This window comes from Callithrix jacchus, chromosome 12, assembly GCF_049354715.1.
Source record: "Callithrix jacchus isolate 240 chromosome 12, calJac240_pri, whole genome shotgun sequence".
Classification (NCBI taxonomy): domain Eukaryota; kingdom Metazoa; phylum Chordata; class Mammalia; order Primates; family Cebidae; genus Callithrix; species Callithrix jacchus.
The window spans coordinates 3731302-3746124 of record NC_133513.1 but is presented as its reverse complement, the minus strand read 5'-3'; the positions used below and the strand labels follow the sequence as shown (position 1 = coordinate 3746124).

General features: G+C 55.9%; 1 protein-coding gene across 4 annotated transcripts; it reads left to right on the top strand.

Annotated features, from left to right (window-relative positions):
- Positions 1–1006: 1006 nt before the first annotated feature.
- PTX4 (pentraxin 4) lies at positions 1007–14804 on the top strand. 4 transcript variants are annotated; one of them, XM_054242416.2, is made up of 4 exons: positions 1007–1198; positions 1922–2555; positions 3304–3625; positions 13101–14804. In XM_054242416.2, the coding sequence occupies exons 1-4, from the start codon at positions 1058–1060 to the stop codon at positions 13411–13413; spliced, it is 1410 nt and encodes a 469-aa protein (XP_054098391.2). In that variant the 5' UTR covers positions 1007–1057; the 3' UTR covers positions 13414–14804. The 4 variants fall into 4 exon arrangements, with proteins under 4 accessions (XP_054098391.2, XP_035122338.3, XP_035122337.3 ...); XM_035266447.3 differs by lacking the exon at positions 13101–14804 and adding an exon at positions 6416–6693; XM_035266446.3 differs by lacking the exon at positions 13101–14804 and adding an exon at positions 3895–4845.
- Positions 14805–14823: the final 19 nt, after the last annotated feature.

The window sequence follows — 14823 nt, the reverse complement described above, 5'->3', positions numbered from 1 at the left end:
CCGGGCCACACAAGGCCCCAACGGGGACTGAAGATGTTCCTCTCGTGGCAGGCAGCTCCTGGGGGCAGCAAAACTAATGAATGAATGAATGAATGAATTTAGGTGGTTTCCTGTCGCATTTCCATTGCCTTACCAAGAGAGAGATGGAGCCTCCCAGGTCGCAGCCGTGCATGGCCTGAGTGACAGATGCCCATGCAGACCTGGCTCTGTTGGCTCCCCGCACGGCCTGAGTGGCAGATGCCCGTGCAGACCTGGCCCTGTCGGCTCCACGCACGGCCTGAGTGCCAGATGCCCGTGCAGACCTGGCCCTGTCGGCTCCCCGCACGGCCTGAGTGGCAGATGCCCGTGCAGACCTGGCCCTGTCGGCTCCCCGCACGGCCTGAGTGGCAGATGCCCGTGCAGACCTGGCCCTGTCGGCTCCCCGCACGGCCTGAGTGGCAGATGCCCGTGCAGACCTGGCCCTGTCGGCTCCCCGCACGGCCTGAGTGGCAGATGCCCGTGCAGACCTGGCCCTGTCGGCTCCCCGCACGGCCTGAGTGGCAGATGCCCGTGCAGACCTGGCCCTGTCGGCTCCCCGCACGGGCTGAGTGGCAGATGCCCGTGCAGACCTGGCTCTGTCGGCTCCCCGCGCGGCCTGAGTGGCAGATGCCCATGCAGACCTGGCTCTGTTGGCTCCCCAGCCCCAGTGCGTTCCCGTCCTGCTTCGACTTCTCGCGAGCACCAGTCCCTGTGCTCCTGGTGAAACCATCACCTCCCGTCTGCTTTGGAGCCAACTGGACGAGGGCTTGCACCCAACTGAACGATTCTCCAAATAAACTGTTTGCATCTGTTTGAAGATTGTCTCCTTGGGAACCTGCGATTCTCAGAGCCCACTGGCTTGAAGGCAGATGCCTTTCATGGAGGCGACAGGCAGAACCTGATGTCCAGCCAGGGCCAGACAAGGAAAAACGCTCAGCAGGAGAGCTGGGAGGAGCGTGGGATGAGACAGACACACGGAGCCACCTCCACCCTCTCCCGCGGCCAGGAGGGAGACTGTGGGGCCTCGCCGTCCCTCCGGATGGGTTGCGTGTGGAGGAAGACCTTGTCCTTCTTCCTTGTTTTTGTGCCCATATACCTACATGGGGCTTCGTTGCAGGAAGCTGCCCCAGCGGGGCCAAGGAAACCCTTTTTTGAGAGGCTCCGTAGACTGGAGGAGCAGGCAAGTATACCCCTGACGTGGGGTGGTCGGTGTTTTAAATTGGCAACGTGAAAGGCGGCTGCTACAGAAGCAGAGCGGTAAGCTCCGGGCTTGGTGGTGTTCCTTCCATAGTGAAGAGTTCACCTGTAGCTGGACCCAGTGGAGGGGTGTGCCGGGCTCCACTCACACCAGACACAGGCCTCATAATGTGGGGGTGGGTCAGGTGGGGCCAGAGGCTAGAAGGGGGTCTGGAAGGGAGTCGGGGGAGTTGAGGGCCATGGGGGCCGGGCTGTGTCATGGGGAGTGGCAGCTGAGAGGTCACGGGTCCACCTTGAGACAGAGGGTGTGGTGGACAGCCTCCCGGACTCCCACGCCGGGTCGACGGACCATTCTGGAGCGCTCTGGCCTGTCGTACCTACGCTGGGTGCTTCCTCTTAAAGCACTCCTGAGGCCACCCTGCTGTCCCCACTCACAGGCAGGAACTGGGGTTCCAGGGGGAGTGACTTGCTGGTGGCTGTGGGGGCTGGGGCAGGGGTCAGAGCCCCGGCTGTGGGCCTGCAGTCCACACCCCACGTGGGGTTGGTCCGTGGCATGCTCCACATCTCACCGCATCACAGTGGGATCAAGTCGGTGGGCGGATAGCCAGTGCCCACCACAGGCCTGGCATGCGGGCCGTGCTCCCAACATGAGGGGCCAGGTCTTCCCGGCCTGCCCCGGCCCGTCACTGCCGCGTCCTCGTTACAGTTCCGGAGACTCCAGGAAGTGACCCTGACGCACCTGCAGAGCGTCGCCAGCAACTACAACGTGTCCTACAACGTGGACGTCCGGTTCCGGAGCCTGGCGGAGGAGAGCCAGGCCGTGGCTCAGGCGGTCAACCGGTCGCAGGCCGCGGTGCAGGAGGAGCTGGCGCAGCTCAGGGCCTGGGTGAGGAAGGCATGGCGCCGAGGCCGGAAGGTAGACACGAGGCTGCGGGCCCTGGGCGAGAGCAGCCGGCAGCAGGCCCGGGAGAGGAAGGAGCACAAGGCCCAGAGGGACGCCCTGCAGGACTCGCTGGCCCGCCTGGAGGGCCTTGTCCACAGCCAGGGCGCCAGGCTGGCAGCTCTGGAGGGGCGGCTGCCCGTGATTCACCCCGGCACTGCAACCCTGGGACCGGCCCTGGTCCCAGCCCCAACCCAGCCTGAGCAGCTGAGCCTGAGCTCCCTGAAGCTTCAGAGGGACAGGCAGGAGCTCCCAGCCGCATCTGAGCAGGACTCCTCTGCCCCTCTCCAGGGGACAGGGGAGCCCACAGCCCCAGGCAGCCATCGGGCACTCAGCGGGGCTGCCACAGCCCTGAGAGGCCCCCCGCAGCAGGCACAGGCCCCCCAGGGACCAGGAGACAGTAAGTACCGCAGGCCCCCCTCAGCGGCCAGGCTTCCCTCCAGCTCCACCTTAGACCAGGCCCCCTGGAAAAGGCTTCTCAGAAGGGATGGAGTTAGGGGCCTGGAAACAGGGAGAGGATCTGGGATCATGCGGTGGGTCCGCGGTTATCATGGGGTCCTTATAAGGGGAGGTAGGAGGGACAGAGTAGAGGAGGACTTGAGGACGGAGGCAGAGGTGGCAGGATGCACAGACGGGGCCCCACACTGAGGGGTGGAGGCACCCCTGGAAGCTGGAAAGGGCGGGAGATGGCTTCTCCTGGAGCCTCCAGAGGAACCAGCCCTGCCCACAGCCAATTTGGGCCCTGGGAGACCACACTGGGCCTGTGACCTCCGGAAATGTGAAATACTAAACCTGCGCCGTGTGAGTCATGAAATTTGCGTGCAGAGACTTGCTGGCAGTGAGGGGTGCTGGCTCAGCTGTGTGGGCTGACAGCTGGGGCTCCCAGCGGGACCCCACACTCCCTAACGGCCCTCATGCTTACTCTCCCACCTGTGGAATTGGGGTGATCCCATCGAGAGGGCGTAGGAGACGCGGCAGGGGAGCCGTCGGCCAGGCCAGCGCGGCAGAGTCAGTGCCCCATGAAGCGTGGCTGCCGGGAGTGGGGGCCGCAGCGCCGGCAGTGGGACGGCATCCACACAGCATGCGGGCTTCTGGACACTTCTGCACGGCCTCCTGCACAGGGCTGACCCTCCCTCCTCTGTTCCTAGCTTGCAGCGTGGGCCCCGCCCTGGCTTTCCCCAATGCCTCCACGGAGAACGTGGTCTTCCTCAGACCCAGCTTCGTCTCTGCCCTGCGAGCCCTGTCCTTCTGCAGCTGGGTCCGCACCGCCTCCGGACACCTGGGCACCCTCCTGTCCTACGCCACCGAGGACAATGACAACAAGCTGGTGCTGCACGGCCGAGACTCCATGCTGCCTGGCTCCATCCACTTCGTGATCGGAGACCCGGCCTTCAGGGAGCTGCCCCTGCAGCCGCTGCTGGACGGCCGGTGGCACCACGTCTGTGTCATCTGGACATCCACCCAGGGCAGGTACTGGCTCCACGTGGATCGCAGGCTGGTGGCCACTGGCTCCCGCTTCAGGGAGGGCTATGAGATCCCTCCCGGAGGGTCCCTCGTGCTGGGCCAGGAGCAAGACAGCGTTGGGGGAGGGTTTGATAGCTCTGAGGCCTTCGTGGGGAGCATGGCTGGCTTGGGCATCTGGGATCGGGCACTGGTTCCCGGGGAAGTGGCAAACCTTGCCACTGGGAAAGAGTTCCCGGCAGGTGCCATCCTGACGCTGGCCAATGCTGCATCGGCAGGCGAATTCATGCAGAGGACCAGCTGCACCTGCCCGGAGCGCTGTCCGTGAGGCCACGCTGCACAGGGCTGTGGCCAGCAATTGGAGCATGCCCCTGTCCACGTTCCACCAGCCCCGCTCAGCACATTCCTCAAAGGCCACCCAAACCCGTCCTGCTGTGCACACCTGCGCCCTCACATAGCAGCGCCTCTTCCCTCCTGGGCGGTGGGGGGGAGGTGGACAGAGAAACAGCAAGCAGGGACAGAGAGAGCCTGGGGTCGGGGGGTCCACAAGGCCATGTTCTTTCCATCAGCACAGTGTTCTTTTCTTACCCCTCTGCACTTCCTTTCTTCCTTTCTTTCTTTCTTTTTCTTTTTCTTTTCTTTTTTTTTTTTTTTTTTTGAGACAAAGTCTTCCCTGACTCCCAGGCTGGAGTGCAATGGCGTGATCTTGGCTCACTGCAACCTCTGCCTCCGGGATTCAAACAATTCTCCTGCCTCAGCCTCCCACGTAGCTGGGATTACAGGCACATGCCACCATGCCCTGCTGATTCTTGTATTTTTAGTAAAGATGGGGTTTCAGCATGTTGGCCAGGCTGGTCTTGAACCCCTGACCTCAAGTGATCCGCCTGCCTCAGCCTCCCAAAGTGCTGGGATTACAGCATGAGCCACCACACCCGGCCCCTTCATTTCTCCCTTCCTTTCCTTTCCTCTCCTTCCTTCTTCTTCTTTCTCTCTTTCTCTCTCTTTCTTTCTGATACGATCTTACGCTGTCACCAGGCTAGAGTGCAGTGGCACAGTCAGAGTTCACTGCAGCCTCAACCTCCCTGGCTCAGCTGATCCTCCCACATCAGCCTCCTGAGTGGCTGGGACTATGGGCACACACTCCCACACCTGGCTGAAAAATTTTTCTTTTTCTTTTTTTTTTTATTTCCCCGAGATGGGGACTCATTCTATCTCCAGGCTGGAGTCCAGTGACACAATCTCAGCTCACTGCAACCTCTACCTTTCAGGATAAAGCGATTTTCCTGCCTCGGCCTCCCGAGTAGCTGGGACTACAGGTGCACACCACCATGCCCAGCTAATTTTTGTATATTTTGTAGAGATGGGGTTTTGCCATGTTGGTCAGGCTGGTCTCCAACTCGTGACTTCAAGTGATCCACCTGCCCTGGTCTCCCAAAGTGCTGGGATTACAGGCGTGAGCCACTGTGCCCGGCCCAGGCAAGACTTTTTAAACAACTTTATTGGCTTGGCATGGAGGCTCGCGCCTGTAATCCAAGCACTTTGAGAGGCTGAGGTGGGTGGATTGCTTGAGTCCAGGAGTTTGAGACCAGTCTGGTGAACACGGTGAAACCCTGTCCCCACTAAAAACAAAAACAAAAAATTAGCCAGGCATGGTGGTGTGTCCCTGCAGTCGCGGCTTCTTGAGAGGCTGAGGTGGGAGAATCGCTTGAGCCTGGGAGGCTGAGGCTACCGTGAGCTGAGATTGCACCACTGCACTCCAGCCCGGGCAACCGGAGTGAGACCCTGCCTCAAAAAACAAAGCATCCTGGGCACAGTGGCTCACGCTTATAATCCCAGCACTCTGGGAGGCCGAGGCTGGTGGATCACCTGAGGTCAGGAGTTCGAGATCAGCCTGGATAACATGGTGAAACCCAGTTTCTACTAAGAATAAAAAAAAAAAAAAAATTTAGCCAGGCGTGGTGCTGCGTGCCTATAACCCCAGCCACTCGGGAGGCTGAGGCAGGAGAATCGCCTGAACCCGGGAGGTGGAGGTTGCAGTGAGCTGAGATCGCGCCACTGCACTCCAGCCTGGGCAACAAGATCAAAACTCCTTCTCAGAAAAAAAGCAAAACAAAACCTTATTGAGGAAAACTTACATATGATAAAATTCACCCGTTTTAAGCACATAGTTCAAAGGTTTGCAGTGAGTTCATCTAGTTGTGCAACCGTCACTGCAACCGCGTTTTTGGACATTTCTGTTCCCTTCCCAAAAACTTGTGTCTGTTGCAATCACTCCTGCCCTTCCCCCCCCGCCCCCGACGCCCTCCTCAGCCTCTGGCGGCCACACATCTGTTTTCTGCATCCGTGGATTTGCCGGTCTGGACGTTGCATCTAAACCAAACAGTAATCGTCCGTGTGTGTCTCGCTTCTTCCAATTAGCACAAGGTTTTTGTGGGACGCAGAAAAGCTCCTTTTCAAAGTTTCGTTTCTTGTTAAAGGGTAAGTGTGCTGGTGGCTCTTTGTTCAACCCTGTCCTACGCAGCTGTTAGACACGCCATGCTCACAGGCACGTAGGACGTCCTGTGTCCTTGTATTTTAACCAGGACATCTGTACTGGACGTGCTCACAGGCCTGTCCCAGCTCTCCACTGCTTTTATCTGTTTAGAAAAGTGTTAAGTTGTTAGCCAATTTCGAGTTTCAGTTTAGATTGTGAGGTCTGGCTCCAGCCAACGGAGATCAGACACAGCAGAAAGGACGACCCCAAAAGCACAAGGGATAAATGTGTCTGTTTTCTTTTGTTCACTGTACTCTCGTGGCAAGATGGCCAGTGCGGGTCCCCTTCCTGCAGTCCAGGAAGTGAAACTGCGTTGCTGAAAGATCGTCTGTCTCAGTGCTGGTTTTTCTTGAGGCACCGAGCATCTGTTTCCCACGGTGTTCAAGCTTCGTCCCCGCTGAGGTGTGTGTCACTGTTTCACTTGCACTGGTGTCGGGCGTCACGTTGTACGATGGACGCGTGTGGTTTATCCACTCGCCCGCGGGCGGACATCTGGGTGCTCGCAGTGGGGTTACTGTGGATAAAGTTGCTCTGAGCACTCTCATGAGAGTCTTTGTGTGGGCGTTTGTTTTCTCAGGTGGATACCTAGGAGTAGAATTGCTGGTCATATGGTAAATTCATGTCTAGGCTTTCAAAAAACACTGCCCACCTATTTTCCAAAGTTGCTGTATCTTTTTTTTTTTTTTTTTTTTTGAGATGGAATCTCACTCTGTTGTGAGGCTGGAGTGCAGTGGCACCAGCTCAGCTCACTGCAACCCCCACTTCAGGGGTTCAAGCAACTCTCCTGCCTCAGCCTCCTGAGTAGCTGGGACTACAGGCACGCACCACCTTGCCTGGATAATTTTTTGCATTTTTTTTTTAGTAGAGATGGGGTTTCACCATATTAGCCAAGATGGTCTCAACCTTGTGACCTCGTGATCCACCCACCTCGGCCTCCCAAAGTGCTGGGACTGCAGACGTGAGCCACCACGCCTGGCCTGCTGTATCATTTTTCATTCCCACCAGCAATCTATGCAGGTTCCCGTGTCTCCACATTCTTGTCCACATTGGTTTTGTCTGTCTTTTGACAGAGTCTCACTCTTATTGCCCAGGCTGGGGTGCAATGGTGCAATCTCGGCTCACTGCAACCTCCGCCTCCCGAGTTCAAGCAATTCTCCTGCCTCGGCCTCCCAAGTAGCTGGGATTCCAGGCGCGCAACACCATGCCTGGCTGATTTTTTGTATTTTTAGTAGAGATGGGGTTTTACCAGGTTGGCCAGGCTGGTTTTGAACTCCTGACCTCAGGTGATCCACCAGCCTCAGCCTCCCAAAGTGCTGCGATTACAAGCATGAGCCACCAGGCCCAGCCTGTCTCCCTTTTGGATGACTTTTGTAAATTTTTTTTTCAATTCTTTTCTCTGAGACGGAGTTTCGCTCTTGTTACCCAGGCTGGAGTGCAATGGCGCGATCTCGGCTCACCGCAACCTCCGCCTCCTGGGTTCAGGCAATTCTCCTGCCTCAGCCTCCCAAGTAGCTGGGATTACAGGCACACGCCACCATGCCCAGCTAATTTTTTGTATTTTTAGTAGGGACGGGGTTTCACCATGTTGACCAGGATGGTCTCGATCTGTTGACCTCATGATCCACCCGTCTCGGCCTCCCAAAGTGCTGGGATTACAGGCACGAGCCACCATGCCCAGCTAATTTTTTTTTTTTTTTTTTGTATTTTTAGTAGAGATGGGGTTTCACTGTAGGGCACGTTGGGAGCCAGATATAGGGCTGAGGGCCCCACAAGGTTGTGGGGTGTCCCTTATGCTGTGCTGAGGCGCAGGGTCCGAGAAATAAAGAGACAGGACACAGAAGTACAAGGAAAATGCAGCTGGGCTCGGGGGGCCACGCCACCTATGAGCAGAGTCAGGCGAGGCCCCAAATGTCCAGAAGCATGAGTATTTATTGTGTATAGGTTACTGGGCAGGGCAGTGAATGAAGTCATCTTTAAGGACAGTGATAGGGTCGTGGGCAATAAAACATGGGGTCCGCCCTCATTAGGTCACCGAGGCCAGGAGGTGGACAGTGCGCAGCAAGGGGCCCGTTCCCACGAAGACAAGGGCCGTGCGCAGTAAGGGGTCCACCCCCATTAGGTCACCGAGGCTTGAAGGTGGGCCGTGCGCAGTGAAGAGGGTGCAGTGCGCAATACCTCTATCTATGGGCAAACTACTCCTAAGTAGATCTATAGGAGGATGCTTTAGGTCACACAGCAGTGACAGAGCTGTCAGGGTTACCGCCCCCTGCTGGCAGCTTCCAGTGGGTTCTATGGGAAGATGCTTTTCGAGCAGCACAGCAGCAAGAGCTGATAAAGTTCACAGTCACAAGGTGGATTGCCGGTCTGAGGGCAGCCTTCACCAAGAACTGGAGCAGGGTCCTACAGCTCCTTTGTCAGGAGGAGTGGCTCTCGCCCCAAGCCCGCCATACAGCGGGTATCTTTATGATTCTGAACGCTGCCGCCTGGGCCATGGGTTCTTGTCCTGGTGTAACTGTTTTCCCTTAAATCATGCTCTGCACTGTGTCTGCTCCAGACATTCCTCCGACTGTAAGTGGCTTATTCCTTAATCCGTGCTCTGTACCGTGTCCACTCTAGGCATTCCTCTGATTATGAACTGAGATATAACTATATGTAGGGAAATATTCTTTAGGCACTCAAACCATCAACTATTAGATGATCACATGTAGAGGATTATATAAAGGGATCCTTCAAGCCCTAACTCTATAAACTAACATATGATTGTATAAAGGATGTAAAAGGAAATTGCTAGGTAGTAACACTATAAAGTGAGCTATTCCTCAAGCCCTAACTGTGCCAGGGTTCTGCTTAGTTCTCATTCCTCGGTGCCTGTATGGGGGGTTACCCACATTTCACCATGTTGACCAGGATGGTCTTGATCTCTTGGCCTCGTGATCCACCCACTTCGGCCTCCCAAAGTGCTGGGATTACAGGCATGAGCCACCGCGCCCAGCCCATTGTTTTCAGTTCTTAATCATGGAGGGTAAAAAACATCACTTGTATTGACCATTTGAACACACATGTATCTGATGTACATTGATCATGACGTTGGAGATTCCCAGGAAAAACCCAAACACAAGACCTCCAAGAATCAGAGTCAACTGGTGCAGACAGGAGAAAGGGGCGTGGGGTGGGGTAGTCACAGCGAGGGGCCCAAAACCACTGACCAGGAGAACAGGCCTGGTTCTCAGAATTCACCAGTCCCTCCCGTTCTCCCTCTTCCTATCTGAAAAGGGAGGAGGCCAAGGAGAGAGTCCCACGGCCTTCACTCGCAGATCCACGAGGGGCCCGAGACCCTTCTCTGCCCAGCATTGGGTGGTTTCAGCCCTGCAGGTGCCTGGGCCCTGCCCGGCTGGCCCCTGGGGAAGGGACCCTCAATCAGTCCCTTGAGTCTCCTAGCAACGTCTCTGCAATGTCTGCCTGTGGACCCAGCATTTCCTGGCCTTCAGGTCAAGATCAGCCCGGCCCACCTTCCCCAACACCCCCTGTGCGTGAGTCAAGGTCGGAGACGGCATTTTGGAGCTGGAAAGCCCGAGGCCCCGGTGTGACCGCTCCCTGAGTCACCCGCTGAGTTCCGCTTCTGCACAGTGGCGTCTAGCCCCAGGGACAGCAGCTCCTTCCCGACGGCTTCCTTTCCCCAGCCTCCTCTGCTGTCCCTGCCTTTGCGGAGGGAGCCACAGAACGTCATTTTGGGAAAGATTGGTCATTGGGGTCATGAATAGTGCTTCTGACAGCGATGTCCTTAGAACAGCTGTTTTGCCCGAGGTCCCAAGGAGATGAACTGGGGCAGGGCTTTGAGGCAAAGGTTCTAGGGACGCCCCCAGAAGGGAGTGGAGGCAGGGCGAGCAGAGGCGGGGCGAGACGGGAGCTTCCAGGACCTGGAGGCCCAGCCCCTCCCCAGCTTGCCCATGCTTCCAGCACCCTGGGGGACCAAGATGATTTGGGGGCTGTGAGGGAGCTTGGGGAATGTGGGGATTTGGGGTGAACGGGACTCAGGAAGCCCGTCCAGGGTTTGGAGCAGGGGGTCTGGGCATCCATGTCACGTGGCTCACAAACCCCCCTGGGAGCAGCAGCAAAGCAGAATCACACCCATGCATTTTGAGGTGTGGACCACAAATGGCCACCGAATCCCACCTTTCACCAATTCTGTTACATTTCTGGGTGGGAGGACAAATCCACACAAAACACAGCAAAAGAAAACCCACAGAGGCCCTCATCTTGCTGGGGAGGTCAGGTCCTGATAAGGAGTCCCTCCCCCACGCCATCCCCACCATGACCCCTTCCTCCCAAGCTCTGCTCTCGTGGGTTCTGCAAACAGTCCCACCACGCCCCGCCCCGGCACTCTGCTCAGCTCTCTGCCCACCTGGGTGTCTTCCTCCAAACCCTCCTCATCCCACGAGACCCAAGCCCATCCATTCAATTCAATCAATAACGTGCTGCACTCCTACCGCGTCAGGAGGCACGGTGCCTGCCTCCGAGGAAGCCAGGGAGGGGCCTGCCCCACCTCTGAACCCCCCGCCCCACCCTGGGAGACTTGCCGTTAGCCCCTGACTCAAATCATTTGAAAGCAAGTCTAACCCAGGTTTGACTCCTGCCTGCTTACGGGAGCCTTGGAAAAGCCAGCTTCATTCTCATCCTTTTTTTGGGGGGGGACTGAGTTTCTATCTTGTCACCCAGGCTGGAGTGCAATGGCATGACCTCGGCTCACCGCAACCTCCGCCTTCCGGGTTCAAGCAATCCTTCTGCCTCAGCCTCCCGAGTAGCTGGGACTACAGGCAAGCGCCACCATGCCCAGCTAATTTTCTTTTATTTTTTTTTTTGGAGAGATGGGGTTTCACCATGTTGGCCAGGATGGTCTCAATCTCTTGACCTCGTGATCCGCCCGCCTCAGCCTCCCAAAGTGCTGGGATTACAGGCGTGAGCCACCGCGCCTGGCCATTTTTTTTTTTTTTTTTTTTTTTTTTAGTAGAGATGGGGTTTCTCCATGTTGGTCAAACTGGTCTCAAACTCCCGACCTCAGGTGATCCGCCACCGCAGCCTCCCAAAGTGCTGGGATTACAGGCGTGAGCCACTGCGCCTGGCCTTCATTCTCGTCTGTAATGCTCTTGCGTATGACACAGGGGTGCAATGACCTTGTCACCATCCCTTAAAAGGGCAAAGGCGTCCTGGCATGGTGGCTCATGCCTGTGATCCCAGCACTTTGGGAGGCTGAGGCCGGCAGATCACTTGAGGTCAGGCGTTCAAAACCAGCCTGGCCAACATGGTGAAGCCCTGTCACTACTAAAAATACAAAAAATTAGCCAGGCATGGTGGCGGGCGCCTATAATCCCAGACACTTGGCTGAGGTGGGAGAAATTTGAACCCAGGAGGTGGAGGCTGCAGTGAGCCGAGATTGTGCCACTGCACTCCAACCTGGGTGACAGAGTGAGACGCCATCTAAACAAGAAAACAACGGGCAAAGCCAGGGCACGCCCCTGAGAAAAACGCCTTTTTTCAGAGAATGTTGTTGATGGTATGTCAGAAGTCTTGCAGAGTAATCACGGGGAAATGCAAAACCCTGTTAGATTTCCTCCTTATTGTGGGCTTAGTTTTGGTTTTATTTTGAATGATACCGGGGAGGGACGGCTCCATTATCTTCTCAGCTTTAGAGGCTCTAAGGAACTTTTCTTTTTTTTTTGTTTTTGAGACGGAGTTTCGCTCTTGTTGCCCAGGCTGGAGTGCAATGGCTCGATCTCGGCTCACGGCAACCTCCGCCTCCTGGGTTCAGGCAATTCTCCTGCCTCAGCCTCCCGAGTAGCTGGGATTACAGGCACGCGCCACCGTGCCCGAAGTGCTGGGATTACAGGCGTGAGCCACCGTGCCCGGCCCGCTCTGAGGAACTTTTAAACTCTTTTAATTTGGAAAAATTTCAAGCTTGAAAAAGTTGCAGACAAATACACTGCACATCCTATGGATTTATTCCGGAGTCTTCAAGTGTCAGCTGCATTTATTTATTCTTAAACTGTTATTTTAGGCTCGGGGTACATGCGCAGGTTTGTTATGAGGGTAAACTGATGTCACGGGGGTTTGCTGTACACATTACTTCCTCACTCAGGCGTTAAGCCGAGTGCCTGGTAGTTATTTTGTTCGGTGTTGTTTTTGAGATGGAGCCTCGCTCTGTCTCCCAGGCTGAAGTGCAGTGGCATGATCCCAACCCACCGCAACCTCTGCTTCCCGGGTTCAAGTGATTCTCGTGCCTCAGTATCCCAAGTAGCTGGGATTACAGGCGCCCGCCACCACACCTGGCTAATTTTTGTATTTTTAGTAGAGATGGGGTTTCACTGTTGGCCAGACTGGTCTCGAACTTCTGACCTCAAGTAATCTACCTGCCTTGGCCTCCCAAAGTGCTGGGATCACAGGCGTGAGCCACCGGCCCGGCCTGCATGTCTTTTAACGATAGAACGATTCACATTCCTTTGGGCATGTGCCCAGTAAGGGGATTGCTGGATCAAATGTTAGTTTAGCTGTCAACACTCAAAGTATGAATTTTAAACAGGTTACTGGGGGTTCATATCCATCCGCTTGTTCACATTTAGCACTGGTCTCATTGCCAGCAGCTTCTCCAGGACAGTGACCTTCCCCACGAAGCTGGAGTTTTCCCAACACAAGTTGGGGCTTCTCCTGCATAGCCCCTCCCCTCCCCCTTCCCCCCTCCCTCCCTCCCTCCCTCCGTCCTTTCTCTCTCTCTCTCTTTCTTTTTGACAGAGTCTCACTCTGTCGCCAGGCTGGAGTGCAGTGGTGCCATCTCAGCTCACTGCAACCTCCACCTCCTCGGTTCAACTGATTCTTCTGCCTCAGCCTCCTGAGTAGCTGGGACTACAGGTGCACCACTAAGTCCAGCTAATTTTTTTTTTTTTTTTTTTGTATTTTTAGTAGATTCAGGGTTTCACCATGTTGGCCAGGATGGTCTCCATCTCTTGATGTCCTGATCCACCTGCCTCAGCCTCCCGAAGTGCCAGAGTGCTGGGATGACAGGCGTGAGCCACCATGCCCGAAGTGCTGGGATGACAGGCGTGAGCCATCGTGCCCGAAGTGCTGGGATGACAGGCGTGAGCCACCGCGCCTGGCCAGCATTTTGACTTTTCTAAGGAAGACGTCCTGGACAGGATCGCTGGAGAGACTAGGGAGCCTTCTCTGTGTGTCTCCAGTGCTGTCTGCCACCAACGTACGGACTTCTTTTGAGTAATTTGTCTGCGCTTCTTGAGCCATGAGTTCCACCATCCTTTCCAGATTGGCAGGCCTGCCTGTAAGAGGCCCTCCCCTTCTGCTCCCTGCACTGCTTTCAGGAAACCAACACAGAACAGATGAGGAAGTGACCCTCTGTGGTTCTGAGCTTCCATTGTGGTCTGACTCTTTTTTTTTTTTGGTCACAGGTAAGGTTCACGCCATGAAAGCTGGTCAGGCTGTTTTTGTACCAAACATCCTCAGTAATCAGTTTGAATTTTCCCAGGGCCGGGCGTGGTGGCTCACGCCTGTAATCCAAGCATTTTGGAGGCCAAGGCGGGCGGATCGCCTGAGGTCGGGAGTTCAGGGTCAGGAGTTCAAGATTTTCCCACCGCAGCCTCCTCACTCTGCAGATCAGCAGAACTCACTTCAAAGACCTGGCTCTTGAGGCCACAAGGTGCAGTTTCGGCTCCTTGCATCCCTGTGCTTGGTGTTTTCCATACTTCCTTTTTTTTTTAAGAGACAAGGTTTCACCGTGTTGGCCAGGATGGTCTCGATCTCCTGACCTCATGATCCGCATGCCTCAGCCTCCCAAAGTGCTGGGATTACAGGCGTGAGCCACCGCGCCTGGCTGTGTTTTCTATACTTCTATGCCAAGCGCAGCTGACACCTTCGCCTCATGCCAACCTCTCTCAGACAATGGACCAACCTTTCTTCCTGGCTCCTGTGGGAAGCAGAAAAGCTCCTCTTCAAAGTTTCCTTTCTTCTTTAAGAAAAATTCTTAAGTGTTAGAAATAATGGTTTGTTTTAAACACTTTCTTCAAAAGCCTTCTTGTCTTTTTGCTAGAGGCCCTCTCCTATGCAGCTGTTAGACACGCCATGCTTACAGGCACGGGGTACGTTCTATGCACTTTAACCCCCTGAGCCACCGAGCCCGGCCAAAATATCAACCTTTTAAAGGGAAGAGGCTGAGGTACAAACTATAATTTAAAGCGTTTCACTCCTCTGGAGGCCAAGGTGGAGGAGGGATCATTGGAGGCCAGGAGTTCGAGAACAGCCTGGGCAGCACAGTCACAGCTCCACACGGCTCGAGTCCAGGACGTGAAGGCTGCACTGAGCAGTGACCGCACCACCACCCTCCAGCCTGGGCGACAGAGCGAGACCCTGTTTCAAAATAAACAAGGTGGGGACGGGGTGTGGGCTGATGTCAAGTCGTCACGAACTCTCTCTGCTTTACGGAAATGCCACTGACTGGCCACGGGCCGCGCACTGTGCGGGTACGAGGTCCGCGCGGCGTTATCTGGTGAATTCAAACCGCGGTTTCCCGAGGGGACCCCAGCCCCGGGAGGGCAGGGCGCGGCTGCTGTCTCCCCAACTATCTCTGGGGGCCTGATCGGGGACGACCACTCGCCTTCCGTGGGAGAGGCGGGCA